This window comes from Macrosteles quadrilineatus, unplaced genomic scaffold (genome assembly GCF_028750875.1).
Source record: "Macrosteles quadrilineatus isolate MER2022 unplaced genomic scaffold, UCM_ALF_1.0 Scaffold_3__2_contigs__length_128488019, whole genome shotgun sequence".
Taxonomy (NCBI): domain Eukaryota; kingdom Metazoa; phylum Arthropoda; class Insecta; order Hemiptera; family Cicadellidae; genus Macrosteles; species Macrosteles quadrilineatus.
The window spans coordinates 74,629,381-74,654,935 of NW_026542596.1; the positions used below are offsets into that span (position 1 = coordinate 74,629,381).

The following is a 25,555-nucleotide window of genomic DNA, read 5'->3' on the forward strand; positions in this document are numbered from 1 at the left end:
TTATTTGCACTCCTTAATTATCACCCATTTGAAAGTTATTAATTTAAGTTTCAATATTTCAAACAATTTCAATTTTTTTACTGTGGAAACAGGCTTAGAAATGTGATCAAATACCTTGCAAACATATTTATTTGAACATTTTACACTAAAAGAAAATTTTACCAAAGCACATCCACTGTAAAAATCCATTATTAGAAAATGATTTATTCGATTGCTGACTTATCAAGGAAATATAAATACTGAGCAAGATGAACTACATGCAGTGAAGTTTCAGAATAACAATCATGGACTAATTAATATAACAGATTGAAGGTATATTATTCAACATGGACTGTTTTTGTTTGAACACTCCAAGACCAACATTTTGTATTAATATTTGAATTTGACCAATCCATAGTAGATAAAAAAATAAATGTATTTATCTTAGCTTGTTACTCTTTAAAATCATTTAGTGTCAGCCATGAGTATAACCTAATTTGGCTAAAAGGTTATAAATAAAATGTTTAGTTGAATAAAATTATTTATTTACAGACATATTTACATAAAAACATATTTCCACATAAATTCATTGGTAAAATTGAACAATTGTATAGGCCTACTTGTGTAAATCTTTGTACAGAGGAGCCTATAACAATTTCGTAAATACACAACAGACATTGGTTTTTTATTCAATTAGATTCTAACTATTGTAGAGAAAATTTATCAAATTTTCATCCAGAAGGTAAAGTTCTACTACTCTTATTAATTATACAGGGTGATCAACTCAAGGAGGCCACCATTGGGATATCGGAAACGGTAAGAATTAGGGAAAACTTTAAATGGGAGATATTCCTTTATTTTTTGTGGCAATTAAAAATATAAATTTAGTGTTTTGAAATTCAGCCGCCATTTTCCAATATGGTGGCCAACTTTGAAATTTCTTATGGAACACCCTATATTGTTTTCGGATAGAACATACAATTTAAAAACTTTTTTATTCTTGGCATTTTTTCCATAAACCCATTTGTTTAGGAGTTACAGCCTATGAAAAATGACTTCCGGTGTACATGTTGCATCATGTAGCTCCTAAACGAGTAGGTTTATAGCGAAAATGCAAATGTAAATAAATAAGTTTTAAAATTGCATCTAGATTCCAAAAAGACCATAAAATACATAAAAAATATTAATTTTGTTATTTCAAAAATGGCGGCCATTTTCCAAAATCGCAGCAAACTTGAAAAGTGGAAAACTGTGTGTTTTTAAGGTATTTTAGGGTCTTTTTGGAATGTAGATGCAATTTTAAGACTTATTTACGTTTGAATTTTCGCTATAAACCTACTCGTTTAGGAGCTACATGATGCAACATGTACACCGGAAGTCATTTTTACTTTCTCCCCCTATACCATATTATATGGAGAAAGTATTGTTTTCGTCAAAATTTTCGAGTTTTGAGTGGATATTTTCGTTTTGGGTCCCCCTGGACCCAAAAAAGTGGTTTTCAAAGTGATGGCTGTGTGTCTGGATGTGTACAGAGCTAGGGACTACACCTGTGGTCCGATTTAGATGAAATTTGGTATGCAAGTTCTAATCCATGGTATCTCCAGGGGTTTTTTCATTTTTTTGAAATTTTGATTTTTAATGGGGATTTTCCCATAAAAACCCATAAAAAACCGGAAAATAGGATTTCCCAAAAATGGCCCAAACGATTTTGATAAAAATTTAGTATGTCATAGTCCTTTATATTCTGAACAAAATAGTACAAATCCTATTTCTTAAAAAATTAGGGTTCAAAAGTGATTGTAAATTATGTTATTTTTCCATAAAAAAATGGTTTTTCCCCAAAAATGGCTCTAACGATTTTGATAAAAAATTAGTATGTTAGTATATGTAGTCCTTAAATTCTGAACGAAATTGTACAAATCCCATTTCCGTATATTTACTCTCACCGCTTACACATGATAAAGGTTGTTGACAAACTTATGGGAGAAAGTATGTGTCACAATGCTGATACCGTTTATTTCATAGGCTGTAACTCCCAAACAAGTGGGTTTATGAAAATTATGCCAAGAATAAAAAAGTTTTTAAGTTGTATGCTCTATCCGTAAACAGGATCAAATATAGGGTGTTCCATAAGAAATTGTACAGTTGGCCGCCATATTGGAAAATGGCGCCTGAATTAAAAAAACTAAAAATTCATATTTTTAATTGCCACAAAAAATAAAGGAATGTCCGCCATTTAAAGTTTTCTCTAATTATTACCGTTTCCGATATCCCAATGGTGGCCCTCTTGAGTTGATCACCCTGTATAGCACTGAAATTTTTGCAGTATTTTTTGGTACCGTACCTAAGTAAAGGTATTTTATAACAAATGTTTTGCGTTGCATTTAAGATGCATAAAAATGACTGATTTCATATGGTTTTACTGTAACATTAAAAAATATCAAAGATGAAAATTATTAATAATTTATATAGGCCTAGCTAATTCTTTTCAACAAAATTTTTGAACAAACTATTTTTTTTTTCTTTTTTGCTACGATGCTCCCGGTTTTGTGACCGAATTGGAAATGGCAGGTTGACTTCCACTTGATTTGGATTCAGTGTTGCTAAGCACAGTGGTTTTAGTGGGAGTTACATTGGCAGCATAACCAGATATGAGCTTCAAGTTCACACCATTGAAACAAACTTCTGGTACTTTGTTAAGCTCCTTACATTTTTCAGCGTACAGTTTTGCTTCGAAGTTGTTTTGTGATATTCTCCCCCTTCCTCTTCTTACATCCCCTCTTCCTCGGCCCCTGAATGCACCCCTTCCTCGCCCCATGAAATTACTTCCCCCTTGTCCTACAAAATTACCTCTTCCTCCCATGAAATTACCTCTTCCTCCCATGAAATTACCTCCCCATGGTCCCATGAAGCCTCCCCCTCGCCCCATAAAATGACCCCTTCCTCGTCCAACAAAATCACCCCTTCCTCGTCCCATAACACCTCTACCAGTTCCTCTTCCTCTCCACATACTTTCATCGAAAAAGCCTCCTCCGTACCCTTCGCCTCCAGACCCTCCTGTGTTCTGACCTCGATTTGGAAGTTCCTGCCCGTCTGTTCCAAAAGACTTGAGGACTCCCCAACCCCCGTGTGGAATTGCACTTTGTACCCCCTTAATTCCACCTCTACCTCTTTGGTTCCTGACGTTATGTGCAACTCTCCCTCTGGAGTAGCTTGTATTTTTGAAATCGTGTTTTTCATTGTACTGTTTTTTAGGTTTTTTAACTACTTTGACAAATACTTTTTTTTTCTTTTTGGGAACTTTTTTAGGCTCTACACTAAGAGTTAAATTGGGTGGTATTTTGCCCTCGGACAACAGTTTCTGGTTCTCTTTCAAAGTTTCAAGTCTCTTCTCTGCTTTCTTCAACCACATACAATCGGTTTCTCCTGCCGTATCGTCTGCATCTGAACCCTCCTGAAAATGTATGCTTTTTAAAATTATGAGTTTTTATTTTATTTTTCACATTAATTTTTCTAAATTGATTATATACTTTGGAACAGCATATTTATCTCATATTCACTTTAAAATACTATTACATAAATTAGTGGTAAAATATAGAGCTATTTAGAGGTGTTTGTTTCATGGAACGTAGGCTTGCTTGTATGATTGTCATCCAGACTTTTTTACAATGGTAAAAGATGTCCTAACTTTTACAATCCAGAAAAATTGTGTTTTGTCCAGATAGTTTGAGTTTCATTGAAATTTAGGTCAGCCAAGTAAATTTAACTTTTTCTATAATGTTGTGGTTTTTAATGCCACTGGCATTTTTTACCGATTTTTAAAAGGGTTTCAGCTTAAGACGCAATTACTAGCATTTTAAATATGATGGAGTTGAAAAAAACAAGGTTTCTAGCACAGACACCATGTGCTAGATGGCAAGGCAAAATACAAATCTTCTGAGTTTGGTCTTTATAATAAATTAAAGATATGTTGTTATATAGTTTAGGCCTATAATAACCTAACACCTAAAACACCTAAAGAACCTGCTAAAGAACCTTCAAACAATTATGCAATCTCCTCGTAGACAGACAATTGCTCAATATTATGACAGTTTATATATTTGATAGAAAAACATAATATTGTACTAATGTATAAAATAATATCAGATTTTAACCATTTGTTTTAACGTAGTTAAATCTCTTACCTTATTGGTATTATCTTTAGAAGTATTCGATTCATCATTGTTTGTTCTGTAACGACTAAAAAGGTTTTCAAGTTTTTGTAATTGACTTTTCAATGAATCAACATTCTCTGGCGATTCTTCTTTGGCAATAGTAGACACGTTTTCATTTTCTGTGGGATTTAAGTTCCCTTCCAAGTTTTTAGCAATCTTATATACTTTTTCTTCTAATTCACCCAATGATGTCATCATTTCAATTTTTGGTTTTAAATTCTCATAAAATTTTGATACCAAAGTTTCTATTTCAGTCTTATCTTTGGGTGCCAATAAGGTTTTAAACTGTTTAATTTTTCCTATTTGTCTTAGTTTCCTGATTATTGTTGGATTAAGGTTTTTTTCTTCTTCTATAGTAATTTTCACTTTTGGTGGTGATATTTCCAGATGTTTCAGTCGTGCTACAACAAGCCTGTACTCGTAGGCCACAACATGTTTTGGTACATTGGCCTCCTCAGAATTTGGGTCTTCGTAACATTTCATAACGTTAGAATCCTCAACCGTGTCTGTTTTCGTTTTATACATAGCTTTAGATTTTTTTTCCAAAACTTTCTCTATAATTTGAGGATTTTTGCTTTGCTTTGTCATTTTCATATTGGTCTTTCCTTCCATACTAGCATCTGGTTTTGCCATAGGTATTGAGTTTTTATTAACATCTTTTTGAGCTGCAGTCTGGGAAACATTCATTGTGGAAAAACACATGAACTCTTCAGTTTGATAAGAGTCATTGGTTGCTGTTTTACATGGATTGTTTATCTTTTTCAATCGAGTTTTACGGCCAAGAACTTCAATACAATCTTCCGCCTTTTTAGACGAAGCTACCTGAAAGTAATACATTCCAGTAAAACCCAACATTTTAACCTTCATATTGATGAAAAACACCATGAAAGAAAATTTTAAATTTTGAAAGTGTATTATGAAATGCAAAGCTTACTCTGAAATTCATTTCAAAAATAATTTTCATATAGAGGCCTAGAAAAACAACTACAACATGAAATAAGATTAAAAGTCACCATAAACAAATCCTTTTAACTTAAATTAAGCCGAATTACCAACATATATTTTAACTCAGTTGGCAGCCGATAAAATATTTTATATAAAAAGTGAAAATATTTATTCATTTCAAGTGAGAAAGCACCAGAGTAATTTGATTTTGGGGTTAGGCATATTTCCTTATGCTGGTTTTGTTACTATGAAACATCCAATCATCTCATGGATATAGAAAGCTAGGTACATCAATTTATAGCCTAACGACAAATGGCAATAATTTTTGAACACTAGGAGCTTTTTTAAGATAAGGTAGAGTACATCTACATTACCTAAGAAAATTAGCGTGTATGGATTTCAGAAACATGCATAAAAGGTCAAAAACCTAAACAATTCATTAGGGAGTAAATTCTCTAAGCTTAACTCTGAAGTAGTCCTACACTAAGGCAAAACATCTCTCAAGACAAGAGTTCTTCAGTAATTTATCTAAACTCATATCCCTGATATAAAAAGACAACAAAAAACTCCTTTACCAGTCATATGCGTTTTAATCTGAAGCCATCTCAATATTAACAATGATCCGCAGACATAGGCTCAAACATATGGATGGAAACAGATACTGCAATATGACTCTTCCATTATCTTACTAAGAGTGCAGAGTTAGAGTTCATTGAATAATTAATCCGATTTCCTAACATTCGTACATTAAGAACTCTGCTTAAAGCCGTGTTCACACAAGGACAGTAGGAAGACAGGTTACCTGCTTCAACTAGTGGATTTCAAGTTACCTGAGAAAACCTGCCTGCCTACTAGGCTTGTGTAAACGCGGCTGAGGAAGATTGTCTTATTCCGTCCACACTATTTTAAAGTTCTATCAAACTAAAAAATAACTTGACTATTGCTCTAGATATGATCATTTTTATTTACAGTATTATGACCAAGCATATTTTCACTAATGAAATTATTATACATTTCTTAAATGGTGGAAAAAAGTCCTGGGACAATTAAATATTTCAAAAAGTAATAAAAGTAACCTAGTACACTGTTACTGGGCATTAAATGTTAACACATATTCAGTGATGCGCTACCTCCTCAGGGGAGGACGGCCCGCTTGGAGTCAAAAGAAAATCTTAAATGTTTAGAAGTTGATATGCGCATCAAATTACAAGGCTTTACTAGCAGAATACAATTCCGCAAAATTGAACTCAAAGGGACAACTGAATCAAATGTGGCAGCCGTTTAAAGATATCTTGAATATGCAATTTTGAATCCTTGAACGGCTTGTCAAAAATAGTGACAAGTTAAAATTCCCAGGATGTTATTCTTATGGAGAAAATGAAAATTGTTGTACCGTACTTTACTTGTTTATGGATATATATTAATCAAATTTGGCAAATTTACTTATTTCATCCTATACTATTGACGTATGGTCAAAAAACACTTTTTACCTTCCCCGTAGCAGCAAACCTAAGCACTTGTTAAATCTAATGTTATTTAAATAAGGAATAAATATGTCTTATTTATGGAAATATTTTAGTAAAAATGTAATCAGACAAGTTGAAATTTGCTTAGTCTGCAAGTTTGCTGCGGCGGGGGTATTTGAAATATTCAACTTTCCCGGGACTTTTTTCCCACCCTGTATGCCAACCCACCTTCATTGCACTGTGGCTTACTCTGATATTAGGGTTAATATCAAACTATCGCAGTATACACTTAATTATCTGGACAATTTCAATACAGTAGACACTCAATTATCCAAAATAATGAGTGGCTGAATGATCGTGGATAAACAAAGTCATGGATTGCAAACCTTAAACGTAAAATGTCGGGGAAATGTTAGCTGTAGTTAAGTGTAGTTAAGCTTATGCAGGTTTAAGTAATGATAATGTGTTAAACGCAGTGAAGAAAAGTTCACATGCTTCTATTTACAAAACAAAAAATATTGGGAAGTTATGTACCGTTATAGGACAAGCAATAATCATCCTATATATTAATAGTCAAGCATGTTTCTTGAGAACCTTTTTTCTCAGATTCAGATTCAGGGAAAATCTATGCATACTGTTGGAAGGATATTTTCCTGTAGATGTGCAGAATTCCTTTATTAATTAAAATAGGCTAAAAAATAAGCACAAAAAGTTAATTTAAAATGCAAGACACATTTTCATATGCCTTAAAAGTTGCCATGTTGGTGACCAAATAACAACAAAATTGACAAATAGGTATGACTGAGTCAGTGACTAAATCAACTTTTGTGAATATTTTGATCACTATAAGGAGAATGAAAACCGATTTTACTTTCAATAAATGAGTTTATTGAAAGAACGTTTATACATGTTTTAACCACATGATGTTTCTTTTTTGCGTTTCTTCTTCTTTTTAATGTGACTAGTAGTTGAGACTTCATTTAAAGAACCATTAATTACCTGTTTAATTCCTTGCGCAGTTTCTTCTTCATCTGTTTTTGGTGGTTTATTTTTCTCTTTTTTTACCGATACGTTCAGCAAAGGCTCTTCTTCGTGTTCTTGGTAAACTTCTTTTGATTTCTTCTTCTTCTTTAGTACAACTTCAGTAGTATCAGATGCAGCAACATTGATGTTTGATGGTTTTACATCATCTTCAGTTATAACTTCTGATGAGTCTAACATTAATTTTTCACTTTTGTTTTTAGACTTTTTCTTTTTTTGTGAAACAGTATCTTCAGCATTTACAAATTCATTGTTCATACACTCACTAATAAGTTCTGTTTGTTGTACCTCTGCCTCTTCAAGTTTAACTTTGGATTTCTTCTTCTTCTTCTTTGAGATTTCAGTTTCATCAGCTATACTCTGTTCAGAAACAAAGTTACTGACATTAGAGGACTCTTCATATTTTGTTGTCTTTTCTTCTTCTACTTTCACGTTATGCCTTTTCTTTTTTGGTATATCTTCATCACAGTTTATACTTGATTTTTCTTCTGCCTGGTCCTCTTCGGCACTGGTTTTCTTTCTCTTCTTCTTTTTAAGTGGGTCTGACTCTAAATTATCTTTTGAGTCCATCAAACTTTCTTTATCATTGTTGCATACATTATCTTCCTTTGAGTTTTCTGCCAGGTTATCTTCAACTCCGGTTTTCTTCTTCTTTTTCTTTTTTGGTGGAACAGGAGGGTCTGACTCTAAATTATCTTTAGAATCTATCACAGTTTCTCTATCATCGTTGCATATATTATCTTCCTTTGAGTTTTCCGCCAGGTTATCTTCAACGCTGCTTTTCTTCCTCTTCTTCTTTTTATGTGGGACAGGAGGGTCTGACTCTAAATTATTTTTTGAATCAATCCCATTATCTTCACCGTCGTTGCATTTGTCATCCTCAATGTTTTCATCACAATTTTCCTCTTTCGACTTTAACTTTTTGCTAAAGTATTCTTCTAGGCTCCCTTTATTTATTTGGTTTTGTGTATAATCAGCAGAGGTCTTTTGTTCACTTTTCACTTTTACTACTTCCGGTCCTAATATGGAAGCCAAGTCCTTTTCTGAATAACGACTTACGTCCTTTCCTCTTGTAAACTTGTGGTAACTGAAACAAAAAATGTGATACAATATGACTCTTTCAAGCTACAATTAATTACAAGTAAGTTAGATCAAAAGGGCAAAAGTACAGGTTTATGATGACTTTTGACTACTTATCAGTGATGTAAAAACAATAACCCTGACACAGTAATCCTGCAGACCATGTACAATTTTATTCGTCTGATTGAATTTGGACAAAAATATTTCCCTATTCCCTTCAAATAGTCAGATTTATGGGAATGCAGAAAACTACCACCCCCCCCCCCCCCCACACACACAGGTGAAACGTCACGTCACAAAATCTGCCAACTAACCAATATGGTAGCCGTGTCCGCGACTGGAATACTACCCCCCTAGCAAAATGTGATGCTATGTAATTGTCATTTGAATTCGAGTACCTAATTCCATTTGATAACAGAGAAGGCATGTATATCATAATATATCATACCGAATTTTGAAATGTTACAGCAGGTTTGGTTGGTTAAGTTAGGTTAGTTTAGAACAGTATGACAACAAAACTTGAGTGTCCGTGACTGGAAAACTGCCCCCTCGATCTCTGGCGTCAAACTTCCGGAGACCTGGTTTATTCCCTATTCAAATAAAATTAGGTTTAACGAGTACCTATAATGGTTTTCTGCTACAGGGGAGGAAAATGGTGATTTTTGGCGGGAAATGTAAATAGTATGGTACTCTATCAAAGGATTTGCCAAATTTGATCAAAATATCCACAAACAAGCAAACTGCACAGCTTAAGTTTTCTCCTAAAAATAACATGGGTGTTTTAAAAATGTAGGCTACAGGTTTTTTTTCTAATTTTTTCTGTAACCTTTTTCATTGTACAACAACCCTTCAATGTACAAAATTATTTGTCTTCTAAGCTCTTAACAATAGTTGTATGAAAATTGGCCATTTTTATGTTTTAAGGGTAAGTTTGAATAAATCAATTTTTGACAAATTTCAAACCACACAACATTTTGTTTTATACAAATTGGACAAAATTGCTCAAGTTATTCAACTCACGAGACACACACATATAAACCAATTTTAACAAATAGTGTATTTTGGCAAGTGAGGATATCAAAATTAAAAAGTAAATCGGTCCCGGGTCTAGGTGCGTAGGCCTAATGCTTCTTCCCTATGGAGAAATTCGCTAAAAGATTAACAACATATTGACTTACTGGATACGAGCTCTAGACTTCTTGGAGCGATCCTCAAGGGAGACGGGCGCAGCAGTTTGACTCTCTTTCCCTTTCTCTCCATTGCTGCTAGCAAGTTTGTCAAGTAGGGAGTCGTATTCACTCGTCGTCTTCATCCACTCCTCCCCGTTCTCCTTAAATCCCAAACCTAAAACACACAAAAGGATTAGGCCTACCTACTAACCATAGCTCTAAATGGATAAGACAGTAAGTTATCATCAACATGATAGAATAGCTTCAAATTAAGCCATGATATTTAGCCCATTGACAAAAGCTCAAGTAGGCCTATGTAAACCTCACCGCATTTTGATGCAAGATAACCCTCAGCGAGATAACCCACTGGCACTCAAGTAGTTTGCTGAATCTAACCTACAAGCACAACTATCGTTGTTTGTTTACAGTGATAGCAGACCTGATCAGCCGAAGGTAGCTCAGTTGGCTATGGCGTTGCACTGACTAAGTGTAGTGTTGAGGTCTTTCGACAATTTAAGGTTAAATTCCTGTACATGTGCAATACATAAACTTACTAATGTGTGGATTTGGTAGAGTGAAAGACCTTAAATAAATGGTGTCCGTCTTGGGTATAAATTAACAACAGTAGTGAGTTTACACCAATTCCTTTTCTTTTTGGCTTTATTTAGGTTTAAAAATAGACAAATCCTGCTTGGAATTACATAGCCAATATGATAAAGGGCATAACCTAAAAAAATAATTTAATCTATATAAATAAATTAGAGTTTTGTCTGTACATTGCTCAGAATTATAAATTTTTAGGTTATTTTTACGTTTTAGCGAATTTCCCTATAGGGAAGTAGCTATTACCGTAGGTGGCACGGTAAGACCTAGACCCGGGACCGATTTACTTTTTCATTTTGATGTCCCCAGAGGCCAAAAACACTATTCGTTCAAATTTTTATATATGTATATATATATATATATATATATATAGACTTATATATATATATACGTCCGTGAACGCGATAAATTGAGTAATTTTTGTCCAATTTTGATGAAATTTGGTTTAAAGGTGTAAAGCGGGATAAACTTGAATGAGTTCGCGAACCAGCACGATCGGACCATGGGAACGGGGCTTTACGGGGGGTTTTATGGGGTAAAAATTGGTTTTTCTCACTTTTGACCCTTGAAACACAAAATTTCCCAATTTCTCTTTAGACCTTTTTAAAGAGCTTAAAAAAACAAATAATTTAGTATATAAAAGTATTTTTGTTCGATTATTAGTAACGGAGAAAATTAAAAAAATTGTAAATATAAAATTCCCATGTTATTCTTATGGAGAATATTGTCAAATGTTGTAGTTTGCTTGTTTATGAATATATTTTGATCAAACTTGGCAAATTTATTTATTTTGTACTAAGCTATCAATATTTTACTCAAAAACACACTTTATTAGTTTCCTTGTAGCAGCAAACCTAGGTACTCGTTAAACCTAATGTTATTAAAATATATTTAACTGAAAATCAATTCAGACAAATGGAAATTCGCTTAGTCGGCAGGTTTGCTGCGGCGGGGGTATTATACATTAAAGAAGCAGAAACAAGTCTTATCTCTATTTCTGTCTGTCTGTCTTTCTGTAACACTCAAGATGGCATTTTATGCAATCTTCTCCATGAAAACGAGAGTACCTATCAAGATCCAAGTCATTTTAATGTATTCACTGGATTGGCGAGAGTGTCTTTAGCCATTAAAACATGGCCTCACTACTTTTTAAATAAAATTATGGACGTTCAAAAATGCAGTTTTGTGCGATTTTTGCCAAGTTTTCGGTCAATTTTTATCACATAATCATCTATGAAATAACGAACAGCTGTTCGGATCAAGATTATTTTTTCTATCTGTCACTGATATGTTTACAAATGTTGTTTACGAATACTGCAATCATTTCTGATCACGTTTTGAAAGCAAATCCCAAACAAAGTGAGATTAAAAACGTTTTTCTTACATAACGGATTTAATTAATCGCAAGTGCAATATTATAGTGTAACCGTAAATGAAATTAAATAACTAGGCATCATCCAGGTCAGGAACCAGAGATTATTTGTGTGTGAAATTGTTCTTGAGTTTTAATAACCAGAAAGAAGACCTTGAATCAGTGTTGTATAGGACTGGGACACTTATAATGATCGTCGCCAATAGCTTACAAACAAGGTTTCCACTCACTGACGGCGCTTCAATGGCGATTGTGTAAAGTGTAAAGTAAAAAAATGACAACTGCAGTGGGTGATTGTAAGAAATAGAGGTATACGGATGATGCTAAACTCGCTTTTCCAATGTGTCACTTTCTGTTTCTACTCACCGTGTGATGCAATCGCTGGACCATACAGCCAATAGGCCCATAGCCCATCTCTTGGGTACGTACGCCTACCTATTTATTCTATTCATAACAACCTTTTCGATGACGATCCTTGATACCGGTACTTTTCCATGGAATACATGACCTACCTACTTAAGAAATAAAGTTACAAATGTCCAAAAACCCCAACACATTTTGTGATTTTTGTCACATTCAACTGTCTACTTTAAGATCCCCGTGCGTAGAACGGGCACACAGTTAGTAGAGAAATAAAAATGTTGGCATCAGTGGGTTAGGCCTAAAACATTTTTTTGTCAAAACTTGTCTAATTTGTTGTTGTCAGTGTATGAATTTAACACAAATATATATTATTCAATCAATGAATTATTAATAATTTAAAAAACTCTTTTTGTAACACATTTTGTACATGTCGGAATTTCAATCATAGTATTAAAATGTAGATAGTCACAGAGCTAATGTATTACCTGTACAATTATACAAACCTTTACTGTCGTTTTTCACTCTCGTTTTGACTATGTCTGTGATACCCTGCTGGTTTGCTCCTAGGCCTTCGCCTGCTTTCCATCCCATCTTCTCCATCAGACGCTGTCCAAACTTGTTCTGATCTGGACAAAATATATTGGTTAAACTAGTCGGTTTACATGCGATTTTATTACTGAACAAGTCTTTCATTATTTTAAAATTACAACACGTAAAACTGAACAAAAATGATATTTTATCCAAACTGTTAGTAAGCATTGCCAAAAAATATGCGTAATTTTAATGAAAAGAAAAATGGGAAAAATATTCTTTCAGGGTTTAAAATCCCAGAGATCTCCAAATGATATTCTTTGTGTTAAAAAGGAACTAAAAAACATGCTACACCTCTTTGAAAAACAAACATGAACTTAAGCAATTAGTGACCTTGTCCAGATTCTATTTATTTTTACTCATTAACCTGGTACAGAACATTATACAGTACTACAATCTAGGTGATTTCCAACACTTAACTGTATAAGCCTTATAAAAACGCTTGTCCACATCAATTCTTATAGCAGTGTCTAAGGTATTTAAAAACTTCCATAATATACGGAAGCCACTTATTTTAGAGGGATTTTTTTACCGGAGACCAAAAATAACTACAGTAAACTTAGGTTACATAATTAATTGGAAAGAACATACTTTAATTGACTACTGTCTACATTTGACATGATTACAATTAGCGGCCTTTGAGTTCTGCCTCCCAGAAGGCAGCGTTGTCGGCGAGAATTGAGTTGATTGTGTCGCCGCCGCTAGCTGTCACATGTAGGCCTACTCCGCCAAGTAGGTATACTGCGCGTTGCGGCAGTTATGTTAGGTTGGGTTATCATAATATGTTTGTATCTCCATTCATACTAGGCTTAAAATACCTACTTTGTATGGTCGCCATTTAATAAGATTATTAACTACTGAACCGATTGTCATGTTTTTGGTGTCATTGGAAAGAGCATAACATGAAGCTGTGCAGGAAACTTTCTTTTTAGGGATATAATGAGAGAGTGAGGCCCTGGAGCCCTTTAAAGTTTTGTATTTCTCCATAAGATTAACATTGGAAACAAAAATTGTTATGAAACTCCAGCTGTTGTCAAAAATCAAAAGTGAGAAGAAGAGCATATGTTAATTGTAAACAGAGAATAAGTTTGCTAATTTAACAGTTTGCTAAAAATATTTGCTGACTTGGTTGAAATTCGTAAAATAACGCCTGTAATACAAAATAAAAGTACACTTATCAATTGCTTGAATTCGAGCAACAGGGACACTAGAAAGTATTAAAGTATTTTAGGACTTCCTCGTTTTGTTATTTCAAATTGAACGAGTCGTCACTCAGGACACTGATGCAGATACAGGCGGTGGCAGATAATGTGCACCCTCCGGTCAAGGAGGTGCACCTTGGCCTACTTGGAGGGGATTTGGTGGGCGAAAGTATGACTTATTTGGTATCATTCGATTCATAACAAAACGAGGAAAGTCCTACAAGTCAAACATGTTTATGATAACCCAACCTAACATAACCACCACAGCGTGCTGTATAAGGGTGGCCTGCCCGTATGATAAGAAAGTACTGTTATAAGGCCTATTGAACTAGGCTGCACTTTAGTTTACGTCCTACATTTACTCACATAGGCTACTGCAGTTTGGTAAGGTTTGGTTAAGTTTAAACAGTTTCATTTTATAATCAGCTGGTAGTTAATGTATAATAGTAAAAATGTAGGACGTATACAACCATTATTTCTCAAGATGATTATTGTAGGCTATGTAAGTAAGCTAGCCTATGTAGCCTACTGAAATGTATAGTAAACTAAGTAATTTTGTTAGCTGAATTTGAAGTTAAAAATGACTTTCCATAACCTATACGTTGTGTATCACGTGAATGTCGCCTCAATGATACTTCTAACCAACAAACCATCCTAACCTTTAATGGGTTGCACTTTAATTTGTCCGTCCTACATTTACTTTGATCAAATAAAAAAAAAAATTAAATATATCATTTATTGCATGAAAATTAATGGTTACAGAAATTACATCCCCACATAGGCATAAGCTTGTGCGTGAGGAACGAGTACATCAGTCTTTCCATATTCTATAGTCTAAACATTGTTATATAGACAGGTTGCATTTACAAAAGTAGGAGAAAAATCATTTTACCAGGAAGCCACAGCAGATAACGTTAACACTATGAAAAATAACTAGCAAATGTAAATAAAATGAAAAGTCAAATTAAGAAAGTATTTAGTAATGATGTCAAAAATCACTGGGAGTAGGAAACCATTCATTCACCTTTTACACACACGCACACACACACAATACACGCATGCAACGACTCACAACAGGCCCTGTACAGGCGGCTGGTAGCCCCAAAGGGTATACATTAGCCTATACATTAACTACCAGCTGATTATTATTATTTTTTTTTTTAGAAAAAAGAGGTTGGCGGCCTCTTTTAACCTTGCATTTGCCCATCCACATAGACTACAGATCTGTGCGTGGAACGTATCCAGCAAAGCAAGGGGTGAGCCGGTACAGTACAAAGGTGAACTGTAGGCCTACTGATAAAAGTTTGTGGCAGTGACCAGGATCCGAACCCACGACACTCCTGCCTTGGGCCCGAAGTCTGCGACGCTACCAACTGAGCCAACGACTCACCCATAAAATGAAACTGTTTTAAATCAAACCTAACCTTAACCAAACTGCAGTACGGTATGTAAGTCAGCTTGGCCATATTGAAATGTTAAATAAAGTACAGTTACGCTTCCTCCGAGACTTAGGTGTCCGCCTGGGCTATGAGTATCGTGCCCCACCAATCCTAGAGCTCCAGGAGTGCTTCAATGTCCAACCTCTCCATCTCAGAAGAAAGCTGCACGACATGATTTTCCTGTTCAAACTGGTTCTTGGTGAGATCGATTCTACCGGCCTACTGGAGGGAATTAATTTCCTTATACCGAGAGGAACACGATCATCAGATACTTTTGCTCACTTGTATTCACCAACCAACTACTCTCTCAATTGTGGATTGGCAAGATTGCAGCGTCATGGAAACGGCGTCGGATCACAAGTTGACTTCTTCAACGAACAGTTGTCCTCCTTCAGAAGAAAAACCCCGAACATTATCTTTGCTATGCCTGTTTTGTAGATGATGTATGTTTGTTTTTGTTCCAAAATCTGTTATTTCTTGTTATTCATTTGTAGATTTATTGTTGTTAATGTTTCACGTAGAAGTTATTATCATCATAGTTTTTTAATACATTGTTAAATCTTCAGGAGATAGGCCTATCTGTTATTGCTATAGCCTACTTTCAAAGACTACATGCATTTTCTGAAATCCAAATTAATATTAAACTAGTGGCTTGTAGGGGCAATAGCCCCTATATACAGTATATGTAATATATTCTAATAATTATTTTGTACAAATTATTTGTCTCATGGGTTACCGTACCCTACCTTGAATTATCGTTTAAATTTTTTGTATATTATAATAATGTATAACAGTTATCACATACCTGCATAATTCATTTTTATGTCTGCTCTGTTTAGGATAAAAATTAGGAATAAAAATTTCAAACTCTTCATGTGGTGGGTTTGTAACATAAATTTTCTAATCATAATACAGCAAAAGAACATTTTCAATAATCTTCACTATTAATTAAATATATTTCCTTTTTTTTTATATAGACAAATTCACTTAGAAAAACACAACACATAGAGATAATGTCATCTTCCAAATTGTAAAATACTAATTCTGTAACAAAATCTCTCTGAAAACAACATTTGTTGTGTATTATCCATTTTGGTCCATTCCTTGGTCTTTATTTGTTTCTATTTCTATTTTAACGTCATCTGGCCGCTTTACCCGGCTAAAAGCAACATAAAGTTGACCATGGGTAAACACTGTTTTTTTTTTCAAATAAATTCCAACTTTTGGGAAGGTTTGGCCTTGCGCTTTATTTATAGTAATGGTGAAAGATAATCGCAATGGGAATTGAATCCTTTGTAAATTTAAAGGGCATATTAGGATCTGTAGATATTAGTTTTATTTTTGGCATGAAAAATATGTTCCCTTTCCCTACTCCAGTAATTACTACTAACTTTACACTTTTTTCAGACATACCCAACACAACCAATCGTACTCCATTAACTCCAGACCCTATTTCTTATGAGCATCACTATTGAACCAACTTTTAAAACTAATTTGTGTAGTGGCATTCCAGATGGTGTAATTGAATTTATAAACTCAATTGGTATATTCAACCTCTCTGTAGGGTCTTCTGAAACTACTTCATAATTACTGTAGTAGATTTTTAATACTTCTTCATTTAAATTATCACAATGTTCATTTAAAGGACATACAATTATTTGATTGGAGTGGTTTTGAATATTTTCTGGATTTATTGAGTTGCCATAAACAATTGCACAATCAGAGAGAACAAAGTTATCTGGAATGTCAATTGCCGGTGTTGCCCTATTGCTCTCTAAGATTCCATTACCTAATATAAGCGTAGAAGCCAATCACAAAATGCTATTTCATTTTCATTTGCACGCATGTTTGCTTTCAAATGCACTATAGTTACATACAATACATATATTACATACTACCTTTAACACTATTAATACAACTTTTGTAGCCAATAGTCAATGATATTACCATATGCTTTAAATAAATCTAAACCACATGTTTTAAAGTAAACAAATCGGACATGACCTGGATTCCCATGCTATTTAAATGTGATTTATTTTATCCTGTAATAACCTTTTGGTGCATAAGTAAGAAAAATGAGTATTTTTCCCCAAAACTTCATGCCCAGACCTTTAAAATGAGACCCCTCCCAGCTTTCTACGGCCTCCAGTTCGCTCACAATTTCATTGTAAAATTTTGGGCTTACGGAATTAGATATATAGATACTAGCTGTGTGCCCGTTCTACGCACGGGGATCTTATAGTAGTCAGTTGAAACCTTCTTATATTAAGATTAAGAACAGCAATTAGTTTGCATATTTGCAGATATGCTGGCAAAACTATTATATTATAAACCTTCGCAAATACGGTATCTGACAGTTCAAGCCAAAATAAATGCTTCGCAATTAAATGTCACCCGGATCGTGTTGGTCCATATGTCCAATGATTAAACTAAAAAATCTTTTATAGATCCATGAAGCGTAGCCCTAAAGTAGGCCTATAATTGAAAGTTACTTTCCACTATAATTGAAAGTTACTTTCCACATCGGTTAACTTAAACGCATTTAAAGTACTACCTCAACCTCACCATTTAACACTTTATTCCGATTGACATTTTCAGTATCAAAGGTGCTCTTGTCCATTCCGTGAAACACTGAGAAATAAGGACATTAATGCGTTACCAACATACAACAAAACAACACAATACAACAATCCAACAAAGGCCACGAACTATTGATACATAAACAATATAAAGGCGTAAACAATTCATGATGGTTTGCCCAACAAATGTTTTACTCAAATAGGTTATCATTTTCTTAGCATACCGGGTAAGCTAAGATTTGGAATCCAGACAGAAAAAGCAAAACTTATACAGAGTTATGACATCACTTAAATTGAATACGGACGGCTCTAAAAAATAAGGTGCAACACCAACGATATCAAATTTGTAAACTACCGGTTCTAAGGAAAAGAACCAGTACCTACGTAAGAACCTACCTAAGAACTATAGTAAATCGGACCAATTAAATACATTAATATCTAGTCCCGAGGTTATTGATCTCTTGCTTTTGGATTTTTTCGTAAAAAGTTATAGCGTAAACTTATCGGTGTCAGTTTGAAAAAAAAGCAACCTTACCCAAACAACTTTTTGTTATTTAATAGATTACGCATTCTCTAAACAATGATTAGTATATCTATTAACATTAGAAGGAAATGTGACGAAAATCACACAATGTTGGGGTTTTGGTCATTTGTAATTTTATTTTTTAAGTAGGTAGGCCATGTATTCTATGGAAAAGTACCGGTATCAAGGATCGTCGTCAAAAAGGTTGTTATGAATAAATATGTTGGCTTACGTACCCAAGATATGAGCTATGGGCCTATTGGCTGTATGGTCCAGCGATTGCATCACACGGTGAGTAGAAACAGAAAGTGACACATTGGAAAAGCGAGTTTAGCACTTCCTCTGTTAAACCTCTGTTACAATCACCCACTGCAGTTGTGATTTTTTACTTTACACTTTACACAACCGCCATTGAAGCGCCGTCAATGAGTGGAAACCTTTTTTGTAAGCTATTGGCGACGATCATTTCAGTGTCACAGCCCTATACAACACTGATTCAAGGTCTTCTTCTTTCTGGTTGTCAAAACTCAAGAAACATTTTATACTCAAAGAATTTCTGGTTCCGATTTGGACGATGTCTAGTTATTTAATTTTATTCACGGTTACACTATTGGACTATATTATTGCACTTGCGATTAATTAAATCCGTTATGTAAGAAAAACGTTTTTAATCTCACTTGGTTGGGATTTGCTTTCAAAACGTGATTCGAAATAGTTGCGGTATTTGTAAACAACATTTGTAAACATGTCATTGACAACTAGAAAAAATAATCTTGATCCGAACAGCTGTTCGTTATTTCATAGACGATTATGTGATAAAAATTGAACGAAAATTTGACAAAAATCGCACAAAACTGCATTTTTGAACGTCCGTAATTTTATTTACAAAGTAGTGAGGCTATATTTAAATCACTAAAGACACTCTCGCCAATCCAGTGAATACATTAAAATGACTTGGATCTTGATATGTACTCTGGTTTTCACGGAGAAGATTGCGTAAAATGCCATCTTGAGAGTTACAGACAAAGGGACAGACAGACAGACAGAAATTGAGATAAGACTCGTTTCTGCTTCTTTAATGTATAAAACGTAAAAATAACCTAAAAGTATATAATTCTGAGCAATGTACAGACAAAACTCTAATTTTATTTATATAGATTTTTTGTTATTATCTGTTATGCTATCTGTTTGTTGTTATTATACTTTGTTAATGTTATTATCTGTTCTTGTTGTTACATTGCTATCTTGTTGTTATTACTTTTTGTTGCAATGATGTTTCGTTCAATGGTATGCATCTTCTCTTATTACCTATTTCAAATGCAATTTTATGTTTCCATTCTACTCATGTGTCTAAATATGTATTACCTATTTTGTAAATGGTGTATACGTTGGAATAAATAAATAAATAAATAAGTAAATATAGCCTAGGACGTAAACTAAAGTGCAGCCCCTTAACGTTATAAGTAGACTAGGCTAGGCCTACGTTTGTTAAGCACAATAATTTGTTAGTTGTCACATTTCATAGGTTTTAAACTGTTGAAATAAACGTGTGTTTGATTAACTTAACATAGGTGTACTCCTAGTGTCTTTTTGAAACACAATAAAATTTATGCACAAGGTGTTTCCTCTTTTTAAAACAAGTACCTAACACTTTGATCACTAGTTCCACAAATGACCGCGGTTATAGGCCTAGGCGGGTAGGCCTACAGTTTCTTAACTAGGCTATGCTAATATTGATTGAAACTATCGAATTGAAAATATTTCTTTTTAATGTCTTTTAAGGTCTTAATGTTCGCCCATTTATTGCGCAATCGCAGGGTTTTATTAAAATGTATCCTAGAAACTTAACTTAAAAACAACTGTTTTATAAAGCAGCTTGGGATTTAATTAAGAAAAACAAAGTATCTAGTGATGTGGTAGCACCAAAGATTGATTCAGACATTATAAATGATTACTTCATTAACTCTATTATTGATATAAAAAAAAAACTGGACAACCAAAGGACATGTAGCTCTTATTTGGACTTTGTAGATGAAAAATTGAATAAAAATAACACTGTATTTAGTTGGGATGAAATAACACCTAAAATGATAGTTAGTGCAGTAAAGAAAATGAAAAATTCTAATAGTAAAGATGTGTATGGAATGTCAAACAAATTACTTAAAAGTATTATCCATAGTTTAGATATACCCCTTGCTATGAGTACAAATGCATTGTTAAGGGAAGGATTATTTCCAGATTCAATGAAGATTTCTCGCGTTTGCCCGGTCTATAAGAAGGGTCCCAAAAACGAGCCCCAGAGTTATCGTCCTGTCTCAATTGTCCCAGTCCTTGGAAAATTAATTGAAATACTAGTCTATGAACAAATCAGTGAATATTTTGAGGCAAATGACTTGTTTAATGTTTCCCAATTTGGATTTAGAAAAGGAATGTCTACAATTGATACTCTTGACAATCTCATCAGGCAAATTCATCAGTCCTTTGAAAGCAAGACCTTTGCTCAGGGCACCTTTTGTGACCTGAGCAAAGCATTTGATTGTGTTGACTTTGAAATTCTTATTAAAAAGTTAGAACTGTATGGGTTTAACGGATCTTCTCTAAATTTTCTTTCATCTTATTTAAAAAACCGGAAACAACTAGTAAATTCTAATGGGAAAAAGTCACAAGAAAGGGAAGTAACTTGGGGCGTTCCACAGGGATCAGTCCTTGGACCACTTCTGTTTTTAATTTACATTAATGACCTTCCAATGGCAATAAATACTAAAACTATTCTGTACGCGGATGATACAACTTTTTTTCATGAAAACAATAACCAACTTGTACTTCAAAATTTAGTCCAAGTCACAAAATTAAACGCATCCAAATGGTTTCATGCCAATGGCTTTCTATTGAATGACTGTAAAACTCAAGAAATAAAATTTACATTGAAACACGATTCTGCCTTAAATAATGAAAATAGTGCTGTCACTACAAAATTTTTGGGTCTTCATATTGATAATAAACTATCCTGGAATGAGCATATAAATTATTTGTCTACTAGACTATCTCGAGTAATTTTTCTTCTTGGTCATCTCAAAGATGTAATTCCAAAGAACTATTTGAGATCGGCTTATTTTGCATATTTTCAGTCTGTAATGAGATATGGATTGATATTCTGGGGTGGGTGTGGACGAATTAATGAAATTTTAATCCTACAGAAGGGGGCTATCAGAGCTATGAATGGATCAGAGCCAGACGAGCACTGCAAGCCTCTTTTTAAGGATTTTAAGATTCAAACTGTAATAAATTTGTTTATTTATGATCTTGCCCTTTATATCTTAAAAAAACCCCAAAATTCAATAGCCTAATCATAATCACAATACCAGATTTAAAAAAAGTGCCTTGTTAGAATCACATCGTCTGAGTAAGACTAGCAAGAGCCACATAGTGTTATCAACTAAAGTATATAACCTTTTAAAACACAATATTGATGCTTATCCGCAAGAAAAATTTAAGTCCTTGTTTTATAATTGGCTATTAGACAACCCTTCTTATAGCCTAGACGATTTGTTCAAATCTGGCCAAATAAATCTTTGATTGCATAACCCTGCTGCTAACCTGTTGCTTTTTCAGGTCCTTATATTGTTGTTTGTTTAGTCATTTGTACATATTTTAGTTATTAAGCCCTCTATTGTTTTTTTCAAAATATTGAAAGTGTTTTGATTTTGTTTTGTTTGACAATTGATGTATAATCATGATTTTGACTTTGTCGATGATCTACTGTATCCTTATGACAAATAAAGATTTTTATTATTATTATTATTATTATATATAATTTTGTTTGGAAAATTATGGGCTTCAATGTAACATATGAAACATTAGCCTACCAAAAAAATTTCAACAATTTTTGTGGGGTTAACATTTCTCAAAAATTATAAAATAAATGAAAAAACTTTATGTTTGCGCTCAATAAATTGTTATAATTTATAGGTCTACAAATATTTTAAAATAGCCACTTTGTTCAGAATTTTATGAGGATTCCAAAATTATAATAATAGGCTAAAAGGAAGTAGGTTTGCAAATAAATAAGTTCAGGGCAAAAAACAGATTTTGGTAGCGTTTAGCTGAGAATGCATAGCCTAACCATAGCTAGGAATCTGGCTGATAATTTACATCAATAAGTATCACTACGGTACCTACTTCTTCAGGATCATCAACCAGCCCTTCAAAATCACTTAAATCTTCTTATAATGCACCATGAATATCACTACTTTTGATCTTTAACACTAAAGCAATGATAAACGTAATAAAACACATCAGTCATCGTGCGAGGTTAACCAAGCTGTTTAGAAATACGCACGTCAGCTGTCTGCTACAATATTTTCGGAACTAAAATGAAAAGCGTATAGAAACAGACATCAGGAGAAAGCTCTGAATCTGCTGAAAAAAACAATACCTAACTCAATCCAGTTCAATCCGATTCAGTCAGTCCCAGAGCCGTCGCCGTAAACAGTGTTTGTGAGTCGCAAAAGCGACACATAACACTACAGTGGATGTGTTATGAGTCCCTTTTACGACACATAACACTCGGAGGGTTAATCGATATTTTTAAATAGGCCTATATCTATTATAAAATAAAACTATCATAATAGCCCTAACCAACCAATCATGCGCTGATGGTGAAAAAATCGCATGAAGGTTTACTAATTGAATCGATAGTTTCAATCAATATTAGCGTAGCCCAGTTAAGAAACTGTACCCGCCTAGGCCAACACACAGCAAACATTCTGCAATCAATTTAATCAAAATGATTACGGTAAGTTAAAGTTATAATTTCAGCTTAATCGCCTGTAAAATTTAATTTGGTCTGACCCTTACTCGTTGTGATTAGATTAATAAGTATATAACCATAACCACGGTTTAATTGTGTAACTACAGTATGGGTAAATGTTAATTTAAGTGTACTAGTTAATTTGTAAAAAATAGGCTTTACACTACCGACCTTCACTCCAAGCTTTACCACGTGGATTTAAACACCACTTTTCACGTTTCTTCTTCTCTGCAAGCATGGACATTATGATTTAAATACTTCTTATAGACTTTCCATTTTCTTGAAACTCAGTAATTAATTTGTTTACTTATCAGATATGCCACAGTTTAGATAAACTGAACTTATGCTATCGATTCTAGGACCTAGGTTAAAACAATCTAAAATCTAACTTACTTACAACACACCACAAAACAACCAAAACCTAACCTCAATCAAATAAAGAAACAAACACAATCATGTGGCTGGTGAGTGTGTCAGTGTGACCACTACACCGTCAAAAAGCTTTTTGAAATACCCAAATTTCATTACCCATACCATTGTTTAAAAAGCTTAGCCAGTTTAGGATGAATCTTTTAAAAGTTTATACCATACTGTAATACCATAGATAAAACGTAATACCATAGACTAACCAACGTATGTTTTATCTATGGTAATACCTTGGAGAAGGTAAGTATATTTCTTAGTAACTCTGGTTTTGGTGAAAGAGAGAGTCGGGTTTGATCTCAAACATTAATAATTAATAATAGAAATTTGTTGTAATCTACTGGTAGAATAAAATTAAATATAAGTTAATAATTTGCCTTTGAATACGTGCACTAAAGTGCAACATCAATATTTAACTGTGTTTTTTTTTTTTTTTTTTTTACCTTCCGATGGCCATGAACTAATTTACAATAAAAACAATGATGACTTATTCTAACTTAAATGACTTCGGATAGATTCATAGATTGCGTCAAACATATATTTACACTATTTACAATATGTATAATATTTACCTCGTCCTCGCTGTCACAATAGTTGCTTTGCTACTTGGAAGTAGATTTTAACATTTCAATATTGATAGTAAATTAACAGTAATCTGGATAATTTTTTTATAGTATAGCTTGACGTGCGGAAAGTAATTTAACAGCTGGCTGGGTACGATGTCATAGCTTATAATGTCATAGCTTATAATTGCGAATTTGTTGCATAGCTTATAATCTTGAAAATGTGGCATAGCTTATAATGGATAATTTAAATTGTTCCATAGCTTATAATCGTAGAAATGTGGCATAGCTTATAACGGTTTTCTTAAAATGTGGCATAACTTATAATGGCATAGCTCAAATGTGCTGCAGCTTATAAAATCTCGTTTGTTCCATAGCTTATAATTTTAAAAACGTGGCATAGCTTATAACGCGCGGGAATTACGTCATAGCGGATGGGACAGCTGATCGATCCTGAGTAGACAAAAAATTATCGTGCAATGGTCCTCAAATTATCGTATGGACTATCAGCCGCTACTCGGCAATAAGAAGTCGCGTTAAGTGCAGCCAACGTAGCAAAACCAAAAGTATTTCAAGTTTTTTTTACTCCTGGACGACATATGTAATAGATGTATATATTAAATGGTTTTTTGTTGAATAATAGAATAATTTTTTGTATCTGCTGTTTTACTTTAATTATGTAAGCTGAAATATATTATCATAAGTTTGATATTGCTTGTGTTGCTTATTTATGCTATGCATGATAACAACTATTGTATAGGTAATATTTATATTGTAATATTGTGTAATACCGGTGTAAAAATACTTTTTCATAGATAAAACCGTAGACTATGCAACATAAGTAGACTTCTCATCCCATTGTTGATTTTGAAGCTTGTTTTTCGTGTCTATTTCATGTACGTCGACACTGATCGCAAGTGTAAACGAAATCTTGTTTCTATTATATTAGGGTAATTTTATGATTTGTGCTTTACTGTTTGGTTGTATAACTAGGAGACCAGTTATTTTTATGATTAGATAGTTTTATTTGGTTAAATTAGGTTTTAAATAACTGAAATAACAATTAAGAAACATACTTTATTGTAAAAAAACACAACCTCTACAGTCGGCATAGAATAGCAATAAAATTGGCTTCAGCTTTTCAACAAGAATGACAAATCTTCTAAGGGACTAAATGTTTGATCTAGGATCAA

General features: G+C 33.6%; 1 protein-coding gene across 3 annotated transcripts; it reads right to left on the reverse strand.

Annotated features, from left to right (window-relative positions):
* Positions 1-433: 433 nt before the first annotated feature.
* LOC128989938 (nucleolin-like) lies at positions 434-23,773 on the reverse strand. 3 transcript variants are annotated; one of them, XM_054412094.1, is made up of 6 exons: positions 23,548-23,773; positions 12,736-12,853; positions 9,904-10,069; positions 7,604-8,732; positions 4,164-5,015; positions 434-3,433 (listed from the first exon to the last, which is right to left on the reverse strand). In XM_054412094.1, exons 2-6 carry the CDS (start codon positions 12,830-12,832, stop codon positions 2,510-2,512), a joined length of 3,168 nt encoding a protein of 1,055 aa, XP_054268069.1. In that variant the 5' UTR covers positions 12,833-12,853; positions 23,548-23,773; the 3' UTR covers positions 434-2,509. The 3 variants fall into 3 exon arrangements, with proteins under 3 accessions (XP_054268069.1, XP_054268070.1, XP_054268068.1); XM_054412095.1 differs by lacking the exon at positions 23,548-23,773 and adding an exon at positions 22,746-22,848 and having other exon boundaries at positions 12,736-12,858; XM_054412093.1 differs by having other exon boundaries at positions 437-3,433; positions 12,736-12,858.
* Positions 23,774-25,555: the final 1,782 nt, after the last annotated feature.

Excerpts from the sequence above, each read along its gene's own strand:
- LOC128989938 (XM_054412093.1), bottom strand. The coding sequence starts at position 23,620 with ATGTCCATGCTTGCAGAGAAGAAGAAACGTGAAAAGTGGTGTTTAAAT. Across the intron at positions 12,859-23,547 it reads TGGTAAAGCTTGGAGTGAAG|ATCAGAACAAGTTTGGACAG; the intron begins GTCGGTAGTGTA and ends TATTTTGTCCAG. Across the intron at positions 5,016-7,603 it reads CTGCGCAAGGAATTAAACAG|GTAGCTTCGTCTAAAAAGGC; the intron begins GTAATTAATGGT and ends TATTACTTTCAG.